At 31.8% G+C, this 17,012-nt stretch overlaps 1 protein-coding gene across 3 annotated transcripts; it reads right to left on the reverse strand.

The window, feature by feature from the left end:
* Nucleotides 1-1,272: 1,272 nt before the first annotated feature.
* LOC116774037 (klaroid protein-like) lies at nt 1,273-16,776 on the reverse strand. 3 transcript variants are annotated; one of them, XM_061521235.1, is made up of 12 exons: nt 16,243-16,776; nt 15,468-15,642; nt 12,660-12,772; nt 9,678-9,833; nt 7,565-7,757; nt 7,128-7,311; nt 6,785-6,891; nt 6,107-6,224; nt 3,919-4,530; nt 3,482-3,652; nt 2,962-3,074; nt 1,273-2,829 (listed from the first exon to the last, which is right to left on the reverse strand). In XM_061521235.1, exons 1-12 carry the CDS (start codon nt 16,395-16,397, stop codon nt 2,572-2,574), a joined length of 2,355 nt encoding a protein of 784 aa, XP_061377219.1. In that variant the 5' UTR covers nt 16,398-16,776; the 3' UTR covers nt 1,273-2,571. The 3 variants fall into 3 exon arrangements, with proteins under 3 accessions (XP_061377219.1, XP_061377220.1, XP_061377221.1); XM_061521236.1 differs by lacking the exon at nt 9,678-9,833; XM_061521237.1 differs by lacking the exons at nt 15,468-15,642; nt 16,243-16,776 and adding an exon at nt 13,522-13,683.
* Nucleotides 16,777-17,012: the final 236 nt, after the last annotated feature.

Here is a 17,012-nt window from a genome sequence, read left to right on the forward strand (position 1 = left end):
AGTACATTCCTAGCGATTACCCGGTATAGATTAAAAAACCTAGTTTGTCATTGTTCTTACTACCCTTGCTTTGATGAAAATTAATGTAAAACTGATGTTGGAAAGTAAAATAGCTATGAATTAACATTCAAAAATTTAATATTAGCATTTAGAAATATGTATTGACAAATTTTAACATAATATGTATGATGTAGATATTACTGATTTCATTTGTAAACCGAGTATCAGAACAAGTAATTTATAATGTTCTGGCGGGAAACGCTTTAAAAATGTGGTTAGTCTTGTCGGAAGAAAAAGCATAAATGATAAATTTAACCTTACTGCCGACCATTAATTAGCCGTTTTTAATGTAATCTTCTCATTTCCTCTTATTAATGAGAATTTAAACAAGAAAAGTGTGTGAAAACTAAACAGGTATGAAGTTTTAAATTAGGTATGAGAATTGATTTTGATCGTAGAAATATAATGAGTGTAGACCCAGCACTACCTGATTTCATGTTTCATTTTGTCGTTGATGACTGCTCTCTGTCTAGTGGACCGGCAGATGGCCCCTTTAGGTTGTTAAAAAACGTATAAAAGTAAATAGTTAATTACTAATTACAATTTATTAATGTTGTTACTTTTACATCACAGGCAATTCAACAAATTCAGAAATCTATGTCCATATTAATATGTAGGAATAAATTCATGAAATCTAGAAATGAAATGTAAAGAAAAAATAAATATGTATTAATTATGTTTAACCTACTCATGTTTAATTTGATAAAGCAGTTTAATACCTAAGTGCAAGTCTTACCACCAAAGATAATACAATAATTAATGTACTGTGCAGTCTCGAACGATACGATTTACGTACTGTGAAAGGTTTCAAATTAGCAGTCAGCCCGAAATCTTTGGACAAAATTGCTAACGCATGACGTCAATTGTACTTGTTTGGTTAGCGAAGCGCGGACTGATGACCAAATACAATTTAATGCGTCATGATAAAATTTATTTACAAAATGGATACAGGAAATAAAAAAATATGTTGATATATTTTACTACTCAAAGATTTTTTTGCGATTTTTAAAGTCGTCAATCTTATTAAATTTAAAAAAAAAACAGAATTACCTATTTATTTAATTGATGGACGACTAATTAAATCACATGAAATTATTATTTTTTGTAATACTAAAAATGTTCGTGAAATCTTTGTATGTAAGTAGAACATTTCTTACTCTGGATTCTCTATTATTGGACTAATGTCATATAAATATAAAAGAAACGTCAAAGTTCTATTGATTTTTTTATTTTTTAAAACATCACGAATAGTTTCACATGATTGAAAGTATTGTACACTTAAAAAAAAGGTTAGTTAATAAAAAAAATATATTCGTGGACACCAAGAGGCAGCGTCGATGTTGAGAATAAATACAACTTGAAGACGTTAAGTCTAAAAAAATATAAATCAGAAATAAATAATATTATAATTTAGCCGCCTTTGTCACAAAAGAAGCATTAATAACTTATAGTGGGTTCGCTAAGGCACAATTAACTGCAGTTATTATAAGTCAACTATACTGAAGGCATCAAACAGAAAAAAACTAGAATATTAGTGGTAACTTGTTAAGGAAACCTAAAAAAGCAGAAAATAGATAATTATAATATATGCATATATATGATAATTTTGTTAAGGAATGTTCCCGACTTTCCCAATAACAATGTGATTGAAAGCTTTCAGTGCAGTTTGTGCAGATTTTAAAACCTTAAAAACTAAATTCTAAAATATATTTAAGATTCACAAATTAGAAAGGACGTTGGGCTCCCTTACAACTACATTAGTTTGAGACATTAAAAACTCTTAAGTGTAAATTGGCATTAAATGTTTTAAAAACTAATTGGACTAGTTCCTTCATTTAACATAGTTAAAATTATCTACAAGGACCGACTATACATATGTTATCAACTTAAATTAACATGCATACGATAAGGTCAAATTTATTGCTTTCTGAACATTATCAAAAATAAAAATTTATTTTAAAGTCACTATTAATTATTAATATAGTTTTTTTCTTCTGTTAGCAGTCTCATAACAATCAATAGTCCAATGGTCCGTGTATATCATGATATAGTAAAAGTTACATTCTAAAACCTAAAAATCTATCAAGAATTACAATATAATTTTAAAACTTACATCAAAATATCTATAAAGTACTCAGAACAAGCGTATTCCGGTTATTGTGCGATTGTATGAAAATAATATATGACTTTTAACACTGGTATATAGAGGACTTGAAGTGCAACGAAATAAATGTAAAGCACGCAAATCCTGATAATTTCGTACCAAAAAAATTTACTACATGATTCAAAACATCTTTAATTATTGTACTATAAATACTAAATCCATGTAGGCGAGAATAATTTCATGAATTTATTAAAAAAATATCATCGACTGTACGGAACCTCACAATATTTATTGCACTAATCAAGTCGCACTACGAATCTAGTCAATATTTGTACTTCAGACCTATATTTAACGTAAGGCCACATTTATTACTTCTATGAACACTTCAAGACTACTACTAGATAACGTTATATGTTGTCAGCTTTTCGAATGTCCGTCAATGGGTTGCCGTGAACTCTAAATCTATAAACACAGGTGTAAGTTGGGTTGCCGTGGTTGCTCTCGATTCTTAATTCTATGATGTCGTAAGCCACTGGATACTGGACGCCGCCGATGTTGGTTGTTTTTGGATATTTCACTGGGAAGTGTTGTATGGAGGTGCCGTTAGCGTCGTACATGTAGTCCCCGAACAGATGAGGTTCGGCATCCATTTCGTTGTGAAGACCCTGAAATATTATTTTGTAAGTAATATGCATATATATATATTCAAGATTCAATACTACCCTCCCGGTATTAAAAAGTACATTAAATGCTTCATACTAAATAATAGTTTTATATTGATAATTGTTTCCGCTTACATATACTGAGAAGTTTTTTGGTGCGGATTCTATTTTCCCCTCAACAGCCAGCAACCTCGACATATGTTCCAGAGTGAAGCCAGTGACCTCGATTAAGGCGTAAGTACGGATCACTGAGAACAAAACGGAAATTTATTAAAACATTTACACAAAAACATTACTAGTAAGTTTGTTTTTCTATAATAATAAAGATATTGTTTGAGAGACAGTAGAAAATAAAATAAATATAATATAACTTGTCATATTATAACGAGTTATTTTCATAGACGATAGCTCTAACCAATAACTTAGTAGATTTTAAAGCTTTTAGTTGTCAATGAGTTATCTTCAAAATCTGTTCAATATCTCACATTATTATAACAGAAATTACATGAAAACTGACGGCAAATATAATTTGGTAGTAAGAGGAATAAAACAAAAAATCACCGAATCAAGTTCAGACACTATAGTCTGATTGGCAAAGTGATTGGAACGCTATATAAAAATGGTTGCAGGTTCAAATCTTGCTGGTGTTAATTACCCAAATATCCGGGGAAACCTTGGAAGGCCCAACACTCCGCCGGCATAGCGCCGGGGGTCAGAGCATGTCTTGGTGACGTGTGCACCCACCACACCGGAATCCCCAGGATAGAGTACTGCTTAGTCTTGATCTGATATAGTTCCGTACACTTCGTAGACAGGATCTGACCACCTGGAGACGCGACACATCAGAATTGTTTATCAACATTTTTAATATTGATAGTTTAGATGAAACGATATCGATAAGCTGTTTACAATAAGGAGTCTCTACCGCAGCCTAGAGGTATTATAAATATTAACTAAAAATGTATGACTTAACGTGTTTGACTCTTTATTATCAAGTGCATTCTCAGTGCATCCGATACCTCTCTACTTGCTTATGATAAACACCAATAACTACTTGAGATAATATTTATATGAACGGTTGTTCGATGCTACCTGCTGATTCCAGAGCGTAGTCCACCTTGCCCGTCCTGTCAGCGTCGTACACCTGCAACATGCCCATCACCATGTTCTTGACTTCCTCCAGGTCCATTTGACTCGACCTCATCACTCCCCGCGACTCCACCTCTCCGACGTATTCTCTGATCTTCGTCACTATTATTTCCATTTGTTTCTTCTCAACGTCATACAAGTAGTCCTGAACTATTTGCCGTATCTTGTCCTCATTCATCTCCGTCTGCCAGGAGTTCAATAACCTTTCGTGTATTTCTTGACTGATTAGTGAAATCTGTTCGTTCGAGACGTAATTTCTATCGAAGTGCCGTTTCAGTTTTTCGGCTACGGCGTCGCTGTTGACGTCATCGCTGAGAATCCTTATGAGATTTCGTTGTAAATGTTTGACGGAGTACTCTTCTACCCGGGCTTCCAAGTTGTCGACTACGGATATTTTCTTATCGAAGTAATTCAACCGATTATCGACTTTCAACGCCCAACTCTCTAGAGCGGCGACTCTCTCGTTGATATTCGAATCTTGTGATATCTCCGGGGGCTTGTACGCATCCACTGGAACGTTTTCCTTATACATCAAAACGTCCTTGTAGTTGTAATCTGTAACATATATACAATATTATCGTCTGTACATTTGTCCTTCCCGTATTTATTGTCAAGTTAGTATTGCACAGAGCAGGGAAGGACAGAGAATCAATTTCATAGTAAAACAAAAGTGACTCACCTAAAAGTGTTGCGTGCCGCGACAACTTTCAATAGGTGACATTGCTCTATCCTTCCCTGAATTCGTGATACGGGAAAGAAATGTTTGGAAATAAAAGCCCGATTTTTTTTTTAATACCAAATTATTATTAATCAAAACAAATTATTTAGTTATAATTAATATAATCTAAAGCAAAATAATATGTATGTATGTATGTTTAAAACATTTGTGATTTGTTATTACTTTTAACGTTTCTTAACTATGTTATATACTATGGGTTATGTGACCGTATATTTAACAAATGATACTTACAGAGTATTAATTATTTTGTTAACATTTAAATTATATATTTTAAGACTAGTAATTTTGAACCAATGTTAAGAAAATGGCATATAAAATAAAAAAAGTTCGTAGTAACCATCCCAGTTACTTGATATAACAATTATTCTTAAAATTAAAGCATAAAAAAAAAATAATAAAGCAATTAAATAAATAAAAAAAATACAATTTGTATCTAACATTAAATCAACAACGAAATACAATACGTAAATAAACTTCAGTTAATAAATATGGAACATAAATAATATTTTTTTAAATATAAAAAATAAATTAAGTACGAATGTCAAGCAAATCACTGTGGTACCCATTTAAAAACTACTAAATTTTAAAGCTTCGTTCTAGAATTTTTTTAAATTCTGTATACTGGCCGAAACGAGATCCAAAGTTTACTGAATACGGACAAACTGCGACGGACACACAAAACTATATATAAAAATATTCCCATGATATATATATCTTAACGCGAATTTATACTCAGAAAAATGATGTCTTGATGCAGTGTTATAACAGTAGAGGCGGATTTTTATACTTATTTCTCCAGACAATGTCTTATCATTATTATATTTTATCCAATAATTCCTCTATAGAATCTTCTGATCTCCTCCCAGCAGCTCTCGGCCACAGTTCCCATGTATTCTGAGGCATCAGTCATTCTATTCTGCATCACATCCCTGTACACTCTGTAGGTTTTCGTCACTTCCGGTATCTTCGCGATGGGTGATGCTATATCCGGCAGAGTGAGATTGATCTTCATATCGGCCAGCGTGATATTCGGCAGGCCGATGTTAGCTATCTTGGCCGTGAACTCGGATAAATCTAAGCTGATATCGGTAAAGTTTGGTAACACTAGTGTTTCGTAGTTCTCATACGTGTAGTGCACTGAAAGGAATTCGTGTTTAATGATTACGATGTACTGAACGCCTGTGAATAAAACATTATATGTGTCTAAAAAGACTTGCCAATAGTATTTACACCATGCCTTATAAGTAAAATACTAACGCCCTAACGTTGGTGTTCCATATATTATGATAACGCATTATGTAACTAAACGTCCCCTCGCTACTGGGACTTGTCTGTTTAACTTACCATACAGATTACAATCTTAACATATAAGTGCACGTTGTATATACTCACAGCCGTATCCCATGACAGGCAGGAGCAGTAAGGCGAGCCAAGGCCACCATCTCCGTCTGTTAATTTCATTGTATCGACTGCTGTATCTCTTGTTCTCATCCCTTTTGTCCGGAGATATCTGAAAAGATATACATAAAATTCAAATATTTTTTTTTTCATCGTCACAGGAGTCTTTGCAGACTCGTCTTGACTCATGACTTTGTGGGAAGATAGTTGCAGTGGTTTCCCCTTGCCTTCTGCACCAGCTCTTTGGGGCTATTTACACCCTGAGGCTTGCTGTAGCCTGTTCCAGCCAGTGGTGTCTAAATACTCTTAGAAAGTACATATGACTCGGAAAAGATCACATTGGTACTTGCCAGGTTTCGAACCCGCGCCCTCATATATGAGAGGCGGGCCTTTTAACCACCAGGCCACCACGACTTCTTAATAAATTAATATAAACTGCAGTTTTAAGTTAAAAAAATATTATAACCCTTAATAGTGTTATAGAATCGAAGGTATTAATAATTATTTTTAATATGAATGACTAAAAAAAACTTGTTTCTAAAATGTATTAATTTACATTGAGGTTCACATACAAAATAGTCAAAAGTTTATCTGTATTGAGATTACTCTTAAAATAAACCTTTAAATATTTCTATAATATTATTATGTAACTTCCATACGAGTAATTCTTACGTTTTCAGTGACCGTAGTGACGGTGGTGGTGACGATAGTTTTTATAGTACTGAAGATCCAATAGACAGGCGCCACGATCGCCGCGGCCAGGCGAGAAACTACGCCAGCTGTAATTATTATTACATACAATGAATACTGGTTATATATATTCTTATGTAATTACATTAAATATTTATATTATAGTGGAGACAAGATTTTTTTTTGAGTAAATTCTGTTATATACGGACCCATAAAGAAACTTAGTTTAAACTATATTATATATAGTAAAAGTATTGAAAATGTTTTAAATTTACTAACTATACTTCGAGTACATTTTACAGGCAATATATTTTGTTATGCAAACCTTTCGCGGGTCTCCTCTCTGTGTACGGATATCTGTGCGAGGGTCCGACCACCTTCCTGTAGGTGGTGGCGGCGGTGGTGGTGATGGTGGTGATGATGGTCTCTACCAACCGCGTCAACCACCACCGCTGGTCTACCGCTGGCTTGTGCATGTACGCGCCCTCGTCGTCCGAGCTATCTATGGCCTGAGATTCATATTTTTAATTTTATTAATGTTTATTGACAACTAGTGTTAATGTGTTTGTATAGCTAGAGATGTTTAACAGGAGATTTCTTTCCTCAACGAGATAATAAAATGCTCACGAAGATTTTAATAGCTTATTTTTCTATATATTTCATAATTGAATATTTTTTTGTTATTGTAACGTGTCCATATAATGGCGGTTCTATCTTACATGTCGAGTGTATGTTAGCATCATTACAATATAGCTCACTAACCGTGTACCTCCTCGCCATAGTGCTGGTCTTCCATCCGGATGGTATATCAGGTTCGTCCACAGTATTGGGTCCTTGGATCCTGAACTGTGATAATGATCTCCTTGACATGTTAGGGACTGCGACCTGCCCCGGGGCAAGCTCCACACGGTCCCGGGATAGGGGGGAGTACGTGTAATCCGTCTTAGGATACTTGCTGGAATTAATGTCATGTTATGATTATATCGGTCTTAAAATACGAGCATTAATGTAATTGAAGGTAAAAATATAGTGATGGATTAAATTCCCAGAATACGACAATACTTTTCTATATATGTATTAATTACATTAAATAAAACATACTTTTCTATAATGGAAATGAGATCAAAATGATATTGTTAACAAATGCGTGTTAAATAAGATAATATTTCTATTAAAATGTCTATAAAGACCTAAAGGTTTAATAAATCAATTAATCTGTGTGTTTGCTTCTAACACGCTGAATACATTACTGAGGGAATTGCCCAAATGTAACGGTAAAAACTGAATATGTGTCCTTAGAACAAGTTTGCGTCGACACAGTACACACGAAGCGTTTTCCGTCTCTCATCTGATAACTCACACTGATACTATAATGTGTGAAGGTTTATGAATGAAAGTGTTAACGCTCCGTGTGCGTCACTTGTGCTAAGCATATTGCTTTCAAAACTCAACTTAGGACAGTTGACGTCTTACATTCATAAGCTATGTCCTCACTTTTATCTAACTGTTCGCTTTTAACTAACTAACTAACTGTATTTAAAAGTTTTAATTATAACAAAAAAAAATCACTTTAATAACTTTCACATATTAAGAATCATACAAATAAACACACATATTTCCTTAATATAAAACGTCTACCAGACCAAATGTGAGTACAGTGTAGATTGTTTGGCGAGAGTTTTGACATTTGCGGTACACGACGCAAATATAGAGCTAGATTTATTGTCGCTTGCTGCTTCAATTGTAAACCTTAGGACGTTGTTAATAAGATGCAGAATATTGTTAAACAGCCGATAAGAATTTATTCTACACGAAATATTTGTCCGAGCTATAATGAATTTTTTTTATGTTTTGGACTTTTATGTTTGATGTCCATTATATTAATATTTTATTAATGACGGGCAGGTTTTTTTACTTGCAAAATTTATTTAACTGATGAAGTGAATTAAGAATCCGTGTTTTTTTTTTCATGTTACAATTACAAACTGCCTACCTCAATATGATCTCTTCTTCGTATTGTTCCACATGTACCACTTTCACTACGGAATCCATTTTTTTCGTCAATTTAAATCAAATTTTATTTAATTCATGTAAAATAATCGGTTTATTTCTGTAACGTAATTGTTTTCGATGTACCCACATCTTTAACGTTCTATTTTGACGTGATCGTTTTGAAATTAAGCATTTGTGGAGTACATTTAGTTTTTGAACTGCCAAAAAACAAAATAATTTTATTTTTGAACGAAAATGTAAAATTTCGTCAAAGAATCAATAATTTTAATAGAAAAAAAAACCTTAATTCTTTAGTTTTATATAGACTATGTAATCGTAAAATCATTTGCATTATTTTTTGTCACATATACCTATCACTAGAAACAAATTAGAATTACTATTAGCAATACACAAAACTGACATTTATGTTCATTTTGACGATACGTCAAGATGTGAAATTCTTAGTCACGTTCTCATTTCTTTTATTAAGCACCAACTCTCAAGGTTTGTAGGTTTTTTTATTGATAGGAATACAAAGTGAATTAAAGTCACGGACGACAGGTTGTCGAGCATCTGCCGAATAAAGTATGCGGTATTGTAAAATATTCATAAATTTCAGTTGCTTTTTTTAATTCTTCAAATATTTTTATATATTATTAATTATCCGGCCTAGAAAGCGTACTTTGACTCCGTTTAGCATGTATTTGAATATGGAACGACGTATTTATTATGTTTTTTTTTACCTACACTAATATTGGCTGTATTGTAATGCAATGCTCTCTACTAATATTGACAAAAAAGTATAATATTAACATTGGCTGTATATTATAGATGCAATCCTCTTTACACATTTAGCGTTAAAAAAAAACTAAATGTCACTGACTTCCAATACTCGCCGGCCATTTTGTACAGTTTGTAGGGCAGGTGTTCAGAGTTCGGGTCTCGGTCTAGTAGGGCGCTCGCATCAGCCAGGGCCTGTTCAGCGAACGAGCTGTCAGTGGAACAGGCGCTTACCGCTGGACTGCTGTACCGCGTCGACCTTCAGATACCAGCACCAATTAACATATTTTCTTATACTTTTAAATTAATTTACAAAATGTCAAACACTAATAATTAATAACTCATTTATGTACCTTGTAGATATTAATGTAACGAAATTTAACGAACTTTTTTATTTCTTTAGTAACAGTAGTATCTAATATTATTTAGATTTGTTTATGAATGTATAATTTAAAAAGGGAATGAAAAATTAATTTCACATATAAAATAAATGTTATTCATCTGTGTAAACTTGTTATTTTTGTCTACACAAAACTATGTTCGATACATTTATATTAATAAAACTGAGGTACTTATGGTAAAACAATTGAATAAATGCAAGATAATAAGTAATTGTTTTTTGGTACCAATGGATAATGATATTAGAATATTAACACGTGCTTATATATTTATTTTAATCTATATATAAAAGAGAAAGTCATGTTAGTAACACTATTTATAACTGAAGAAACGTTATAACTGAGGAAGCACTATTTATGAAGAAGGGCTGCACGGATGTGACTGACAATTGGTGGGGAGGTAGGATAGAACCAGGAACCTGACAGGACTTTTCATTTCCTTCTGTCGAAAAAAGAAAAATAAAATCTCTATATTTACACCTTTAAGGCGGAACAGAGTTCGCTCGGTCTAACATACGTGTCTAATACTGGAACCGACACAGACGAAGTCGCGGGCAAAACTTAGTTGTGTAATATAATATGTTAGTCTTTCAATGGATTTTTTTTATTTCCTTTTCTTAAATGAATCCCGTCACTTACTTCATCATTCATGTTCTGTGTCCCTAGCACGAGTTAGCAGCGTTAAACTCAACAGACATTTCCAAGTTTTTCATGAACATATCTCCGTATTAAATATGACGTACGTAGAGTTACTCGTGTTGACTATTTTTGTACAAAAAAATATGCTAGATCTGTTTGTCGGTGTGTTATTTCTAAGAGATAACTTATCAATTAATTATGATAAAACTTGTAGTGCATACATATTATAAACATCTGCATCTTGACATTTCTTTAATTACTCAATATATTTTATTTTTACACCAAGAAAACTTAATTATTATTATTATTTTATCTCTAGCTTTTATCTAGAAATCTTATTATATATAATTAAATATTATTTCAAAATCTGATTTACGAAATAGTACAGGCTTTTTTATTATTTAGTTTTGCTATCATTATATTCAAGTATATGACTTTTTTTGTTTATTTATCCAATGGAACACCGGTTGACGTAATCACTAAATCATGTTCGTCCAAAAAAAAAAAAAATCATCCAACTATGAAAATGACGTCACTGGCTAATCAGATCAAATAAAAGCTTGCAACATTCAGCCTGTCAAATAAACGCGCGAAAGAAATAATGTCATGACTTATTCATAAACAATATTTAAAATTTAAAAGTATGTCTACGGTTTATATATATTATATATTTTGAGTTGTAGTAAAATAAATTAGAGCAGTTAAATTGCTAATTCAGTAAAATAATATCTCTTTTGTTAGAAGAACTATGGGTTCATTAAAAGGCTTCTTCTGTAGTTTATATATATTAAGCTGTTAGTATAGTCTCTTTCCTTGTTTCATTCGTTCTTTTTATTGTGAAACTTAATAACATAGTTTGGTATGTCTTGCTTATTGTTAACAATGATTACTCAGCAGTTTTACTTCGATCTATGAATTAGGTATGCTAATTAAAAACACTTAGCGCGTTAAAAATAACAAGTATGTAAAGTCGACCTATTTGAATTTAATGTCGGCTGTATTACTCTCAACCTATATATTTTTTTATTGTCTATGATTTTTCAGAGGATGGCGGGAAACCGTCTGAGATGTCATTACACGTATTATTTATTGGATGACGTGTGAAAATAATAATTATGAGAATTTTATAATCAGCCATTGACCACAACTCAAGGTGACTTCTTCAATTTCACTTTCTTAGAAACAATATAAAAATTACATTCACTTCAAAAAGGTGAGACTATTTTTAATACCCGACTAAAAATACAGGTGTTATAAGTTTGGCGTCGAAGTCTGCGTGTATGTCTATCTGTGGCATAGTAGCCATTAAAGAAATAGATCGATTTTATTGAGGTTTTATTCATTTGGAAGACAGTTTTTGGAGTAGTTCGTAGTTAATTGGTCAGTATCGGTCCAGCAGTGTAAGAGTGTCTGCTTTTTAAAACGATTTTATATCTTTTTGCCGTTTGATTACTAGATTGAGTGCTTAACACGTGCTAGTAAAATCGTTACAAATAATCATTAGATTTCTAAACACGTTACGAAATACTTAAATAAGTATTCGACGTGGGTTATAAGACCAGTAGTACCTTCTCAAGGTATGATTTGAGAGATCGTACAGAAAGGTTATTGGAGAGCTATAAGGACGTATATTTCATCAACAAAACTTATTAATAATATGTTAAGAATAGAAAAGAAAAAAGTAGACAAACTACGATTCACGTTAAATACAGCAGAATAGTTTATCGTTGTATTATTTTTATTAATGAAATTATTATTACTAAACGTTTGTTTCAACAAAGCATTGTAATATGGGTTTTGAAAATTAATTTTCTTTCATCATTTTCAACTTTTCACAGTTATTTCTTTTGCGTGTTTTGATCAGTTTAATGTCGTTTATAAATTTTGAACAACATTTTCAACCATTTCAACAACAGAAATTTATTCATGTTTTTAGTATACGTTAAAATAAGTATTACGATACAAACAAAGCAAGACAGTGCGGAGCACGTTCCAAATATACGATTCTTATTACGTTTCATAACCATTTTATATACATGTGCACCCACCTGTCTTGCGTCACATTATGTGACGTGAGTATCGGACTGAGTGTGACGTCAGCGAGCGTCGCGTAGCGCTGAGAACTCGTCGACACGCGCTCATACTGGCTGTTGATCTCGTTCTAACAAAAAAAACATGATTTAATTCAGTTTGTATATAAATTGGACAATAATATTTGGTCCAACGAAACAAGATAAATAATGTCAACAATACAACGTTACTAAGATATTAGTATACAGCGTGTCCAATTCATATCTATCGTTAGAATAGTGACCAAATAAAATAATTTTACGCTGACATAAGTAATATAAAAATTTCGGCAGAATAATAATGACGTAACGCACAACGAGAAGCTAATGCACCGCTAATTGATACGCGAATCAAGCGATCCGTGAACCGATGATTCATTGTATTGTGATAAAAAGCCTCAGTAATAAGGATCTATATTTAGAATATAATGAAGATAGTTTCGTAACAGTTTGGAGGACATGCTTAGTTAAATTATCAATCCAGTAACAGATCAACATTATTAAATATGTCATTAAATTACCTCCATGCTCGGTAATTTTATTTAATCCATACCTACTTCTATAACGTAAAATTAGAGGACGTTATTAAAATTAATATTTTTACGTATAAAACTTTTTAGCATAATCATTATACATGTATACATTAATAAAAAGGACTTTGCACAAGACCTACGGAACACTTGACTTAAGATATTAAACCTACCGTATAGGTGCGACGTTCTTTAAACAAATATTTTACAAATCGAACTAACCTTCGCCATTAAATTAGCTTTACGCTCACCATTAACAAAGAGCGAATGTAATCTTTCACTCATCGCCATAGAAACAAAATCGGACGTACCTCACATAGAAATCCACGGAGACTATATATATCTATACATAAGACGAAACCACGAAACTGGGTCAAGACTGGTGATTGAAGACGATTAGGTATTATCCAACTACAACGCGTCTGTTTAGAACAGAACTTACAAATAATAATGACCATATGCGACCAACGGTTAATACAAAAATAGACCGCAGCGGGAGTGTATCGGTTATATTTGGATTTATTATGATTATTATCCCTAAGTGTTTTCCTGTACAGCTTGCTATACAATATATAATGGCATCACTACTATAATTTTAAATATAACCCTTTTGCTGAGTGTATTGTAATTAAATAATAACAATAAAAAAAGAAAACAGATATTATTATCCATATACTTTACGGCTCATTAATTTTTATATTTATATATAAAACCTTTTTGCATATAAAAGTGATAAATATATTTAAATGCAAAAAAAAAAATACTGGCTGTTTATGAATGAACGTTACAATTCAAAATCAAAAGCTTGTTATGGTAACATCGGGGAAGGAAGAGGCTTGTTAAGCGCGAGCGTAGATTGGATAAGATTGTTATTTATGGTACATTATAATTGTTATTCAATTAATGCTAGCGCTAGCGGGTTGAACGAACCGGTACTATTTGGATTACTTGAATTGTAAACGTTAGACACCTGCGCGTCTTGTGGGAATAAAATATACGTACATACGTTTGTCTTCCTTTACATACCTCGCATATAACAGTGCCATTGTTATCAAAACGTGTTTTATTTGTCGTTGGGACTTAATAACAGTTCATATATACGTCATTAGTCACGTATAGCAATTTTATTATATATATATTTCTTAAGGACTGTATGTTAAAGATTAGAAGATAGAAATAATTAAAAATATCTGCTATATAATGATGTAAAATAATGTTATAATAAATAAAATATACGGCTCTGCATTCAGTTAATTTTATCTTAAACTTAGACTATGCTATAAAGATCTAAAAAAAATATATCGCGACATCTTCATTTAGTAAGTATAACGTTATTAAAGAATTAAGAAATTAGTATTTTAACTTTCATTACGTGTTCAGTGGATATGTGTTTTCTTAAAAGCTTTATCAAAATATCAAAAACAACAGATGAAAACGCGAGTATCACGTAGTATTATATAATTTGACCGCTAGTAAGAATTTTGACATAGGAAGTTAAATTATTAGAATTCTATACGTACCTAGCGATCTAAAAATAATATTAATAAAGAAACTACGTAATAATATCGCCATATATAAAACTGTTTCAATGTATAAACATAAATTCCTCCGAGCACGTTGTATGCACGCGGTACTATGACCTTGAAGTACAAGGAGATAGCGTTGTACGAGGAAACGCTTTATTAACATGCCGGTTATGAATTAATTTATACAGCCAATACGTTATTTGGAGCAACCGTACCTTAAGAATCGAAAATTTATTTAATTTGAATAAGTATCGATTTTTTTTTTCATATTTCATTTTCTATACAACCATTCTCATTTACCACGGAAATTATCATATCAGTGAACATAAATGAGTTATGAAAATTTATATGTATAATATAATATAATATAAGTAGAAGATATAAAAGTATTTTTAGGCATGATGAAGTTGTTAAACACAATACGTTACATATAACAGACTAAAATTGACAATCTCAATAACTATTTAAAGATAAGTTTGATAGCATTCATGAAAAAAACTCAATTAAAATCATTGATTCATTCATTAATTCTCAATGAATGAAGATTATAAAGAATAAGAAGTTAGTAATATCCTAGCATTAAGGTCACACCACAGATTATAATAGGAATTAGTATTGACATTATACAAAAATATGTCTATCCAAGCAAACTGATGAAATTAAAAATAATTTACAATTGAAATAATATATTTTTAATAACCTAAATGATATGTTTTTTAATTTCTCCTTACCTGATATATCTCTTTCCGGTTTCCCTTCAACCTATCAGGACTCTCTTCTGATGAATAATCAGATGTCTTTATAAGTTTCTCCATTTGCCTGGTCGACTGTCGGGTTCGATAAGTGTGAGGACTCTCTTCTATGGTTTCCTGGACAGCTTCAATTTTGTTCACATTATGTATCTGTCTGTAACAATTGCATAGTAAAATAAACATGAGATGATTATAAAATTATACATACTAACATTTCAACCTAATAATGCTTTAATTTTGTTGTATCCTTTGATAATGGTAAATAATTTTCAAATCATTTATGTTAAGAATTAAAACCTTAAAAACCATATGGCAATGATTTGCTAAGTGTTAAGCCTCTAAGTATGTAAACACAGAAATTTAAAGGTCAACACCATGTGTAGCCTTGCTTTAAAGGCCATAGCACATACCCATGATGTTAAATAGTATTTAGTTAGTTCATGACATTAAAGAATTGCCTTTGGTTTTATTTATTTCATATGCAAAATTAATTTGTTCCACAATTTAATTTAATTAGCAATGATCGTTTTGTTCTCTACTGTATGTTATTTTAAATAAAATCACTCATTATGGCATGGCCAATGTTATTTACTTAGTTCAAGAATGTTATCAGTGTTGTCAAATTTTCAGTGATTTGAAAAACTTATCAGATATAAAAAGATTATGTTGTAAAATTTTAGTCTTCTATTATTTTATAGTTGTAATGGCATAATATTTTCTGGAATAATTACGAGTATAAGTGATGAATGCTTACTTGATTGGAGTGCTCCTTTTAATGGGTGTCTTCCGACCGGACACATGGCTGTGTTCCTCACCCTCTGTGCAATTTTCTCGATCGCAGCTGGATCGCAGAAACGGTGTTTTGGATCTGGATCTTGATCTTAATTCACTGATTGTAGGGTTTTCCATATCGAATTGTTAACAATCTCTGTTGTTCTAATGGTTCATGCTTAATAACACCCAGGAAGATTACAACCTTGGCTTCTTTCATAAAACAAATATTAGTCAAGGACTAGAACATGCTTAATATTGCACAAGCGATCTATTTCTGTGGCTTTGAGCAATGCCGCCAAAATCTGTCGTTACGTATCGCCTTACTTATGTACCCTATATTTTTATCCAAGCATGCAATGTAATGCGTTCGATTAAATTGTAAATAGCACTTTGATCACTGTACATTTCGCAAACATGAAAAAGAGAGGAACTAAAATTTTAGTTAACTTCGTAACATTTCAATCCCTAAACATAAACTGTGTTGAGTGATGACGTCACTTTAAAAAGACGTTACGAATGTTGCTAGACTGATGACTACATTATACAATAAAATAAAATTAAAGCATTAATTTTTCAAACTTTGGGCATTCTTGTTAATTTCAGAAGATAATAAGAAATAACGGCTAAATTATTTAAAGACTTTTTTTTCATTTAGATGAATTGACCAAATAATTGCCTTTAGATAATAATAATAAACATTTATATTTTTTTTTATGTATAAATACTATTGATTTTCTATATCTAAATTAT

The sequence above is a fragment of the Danaus plexippus genome, chromosome 8, assembly GCF_018135715.1.
Source record: "Danaus plexippus chromosome 8, MEX_DaPlex, whole genome shotgun sequence".
In the NCBI taxonomy this organism is placed as follows: Eukaryota; Metazoa; Arthropoda; class Insecta; order Lepidoptera; family Nymphalidae; genus Danaus; species Danaus plexippus.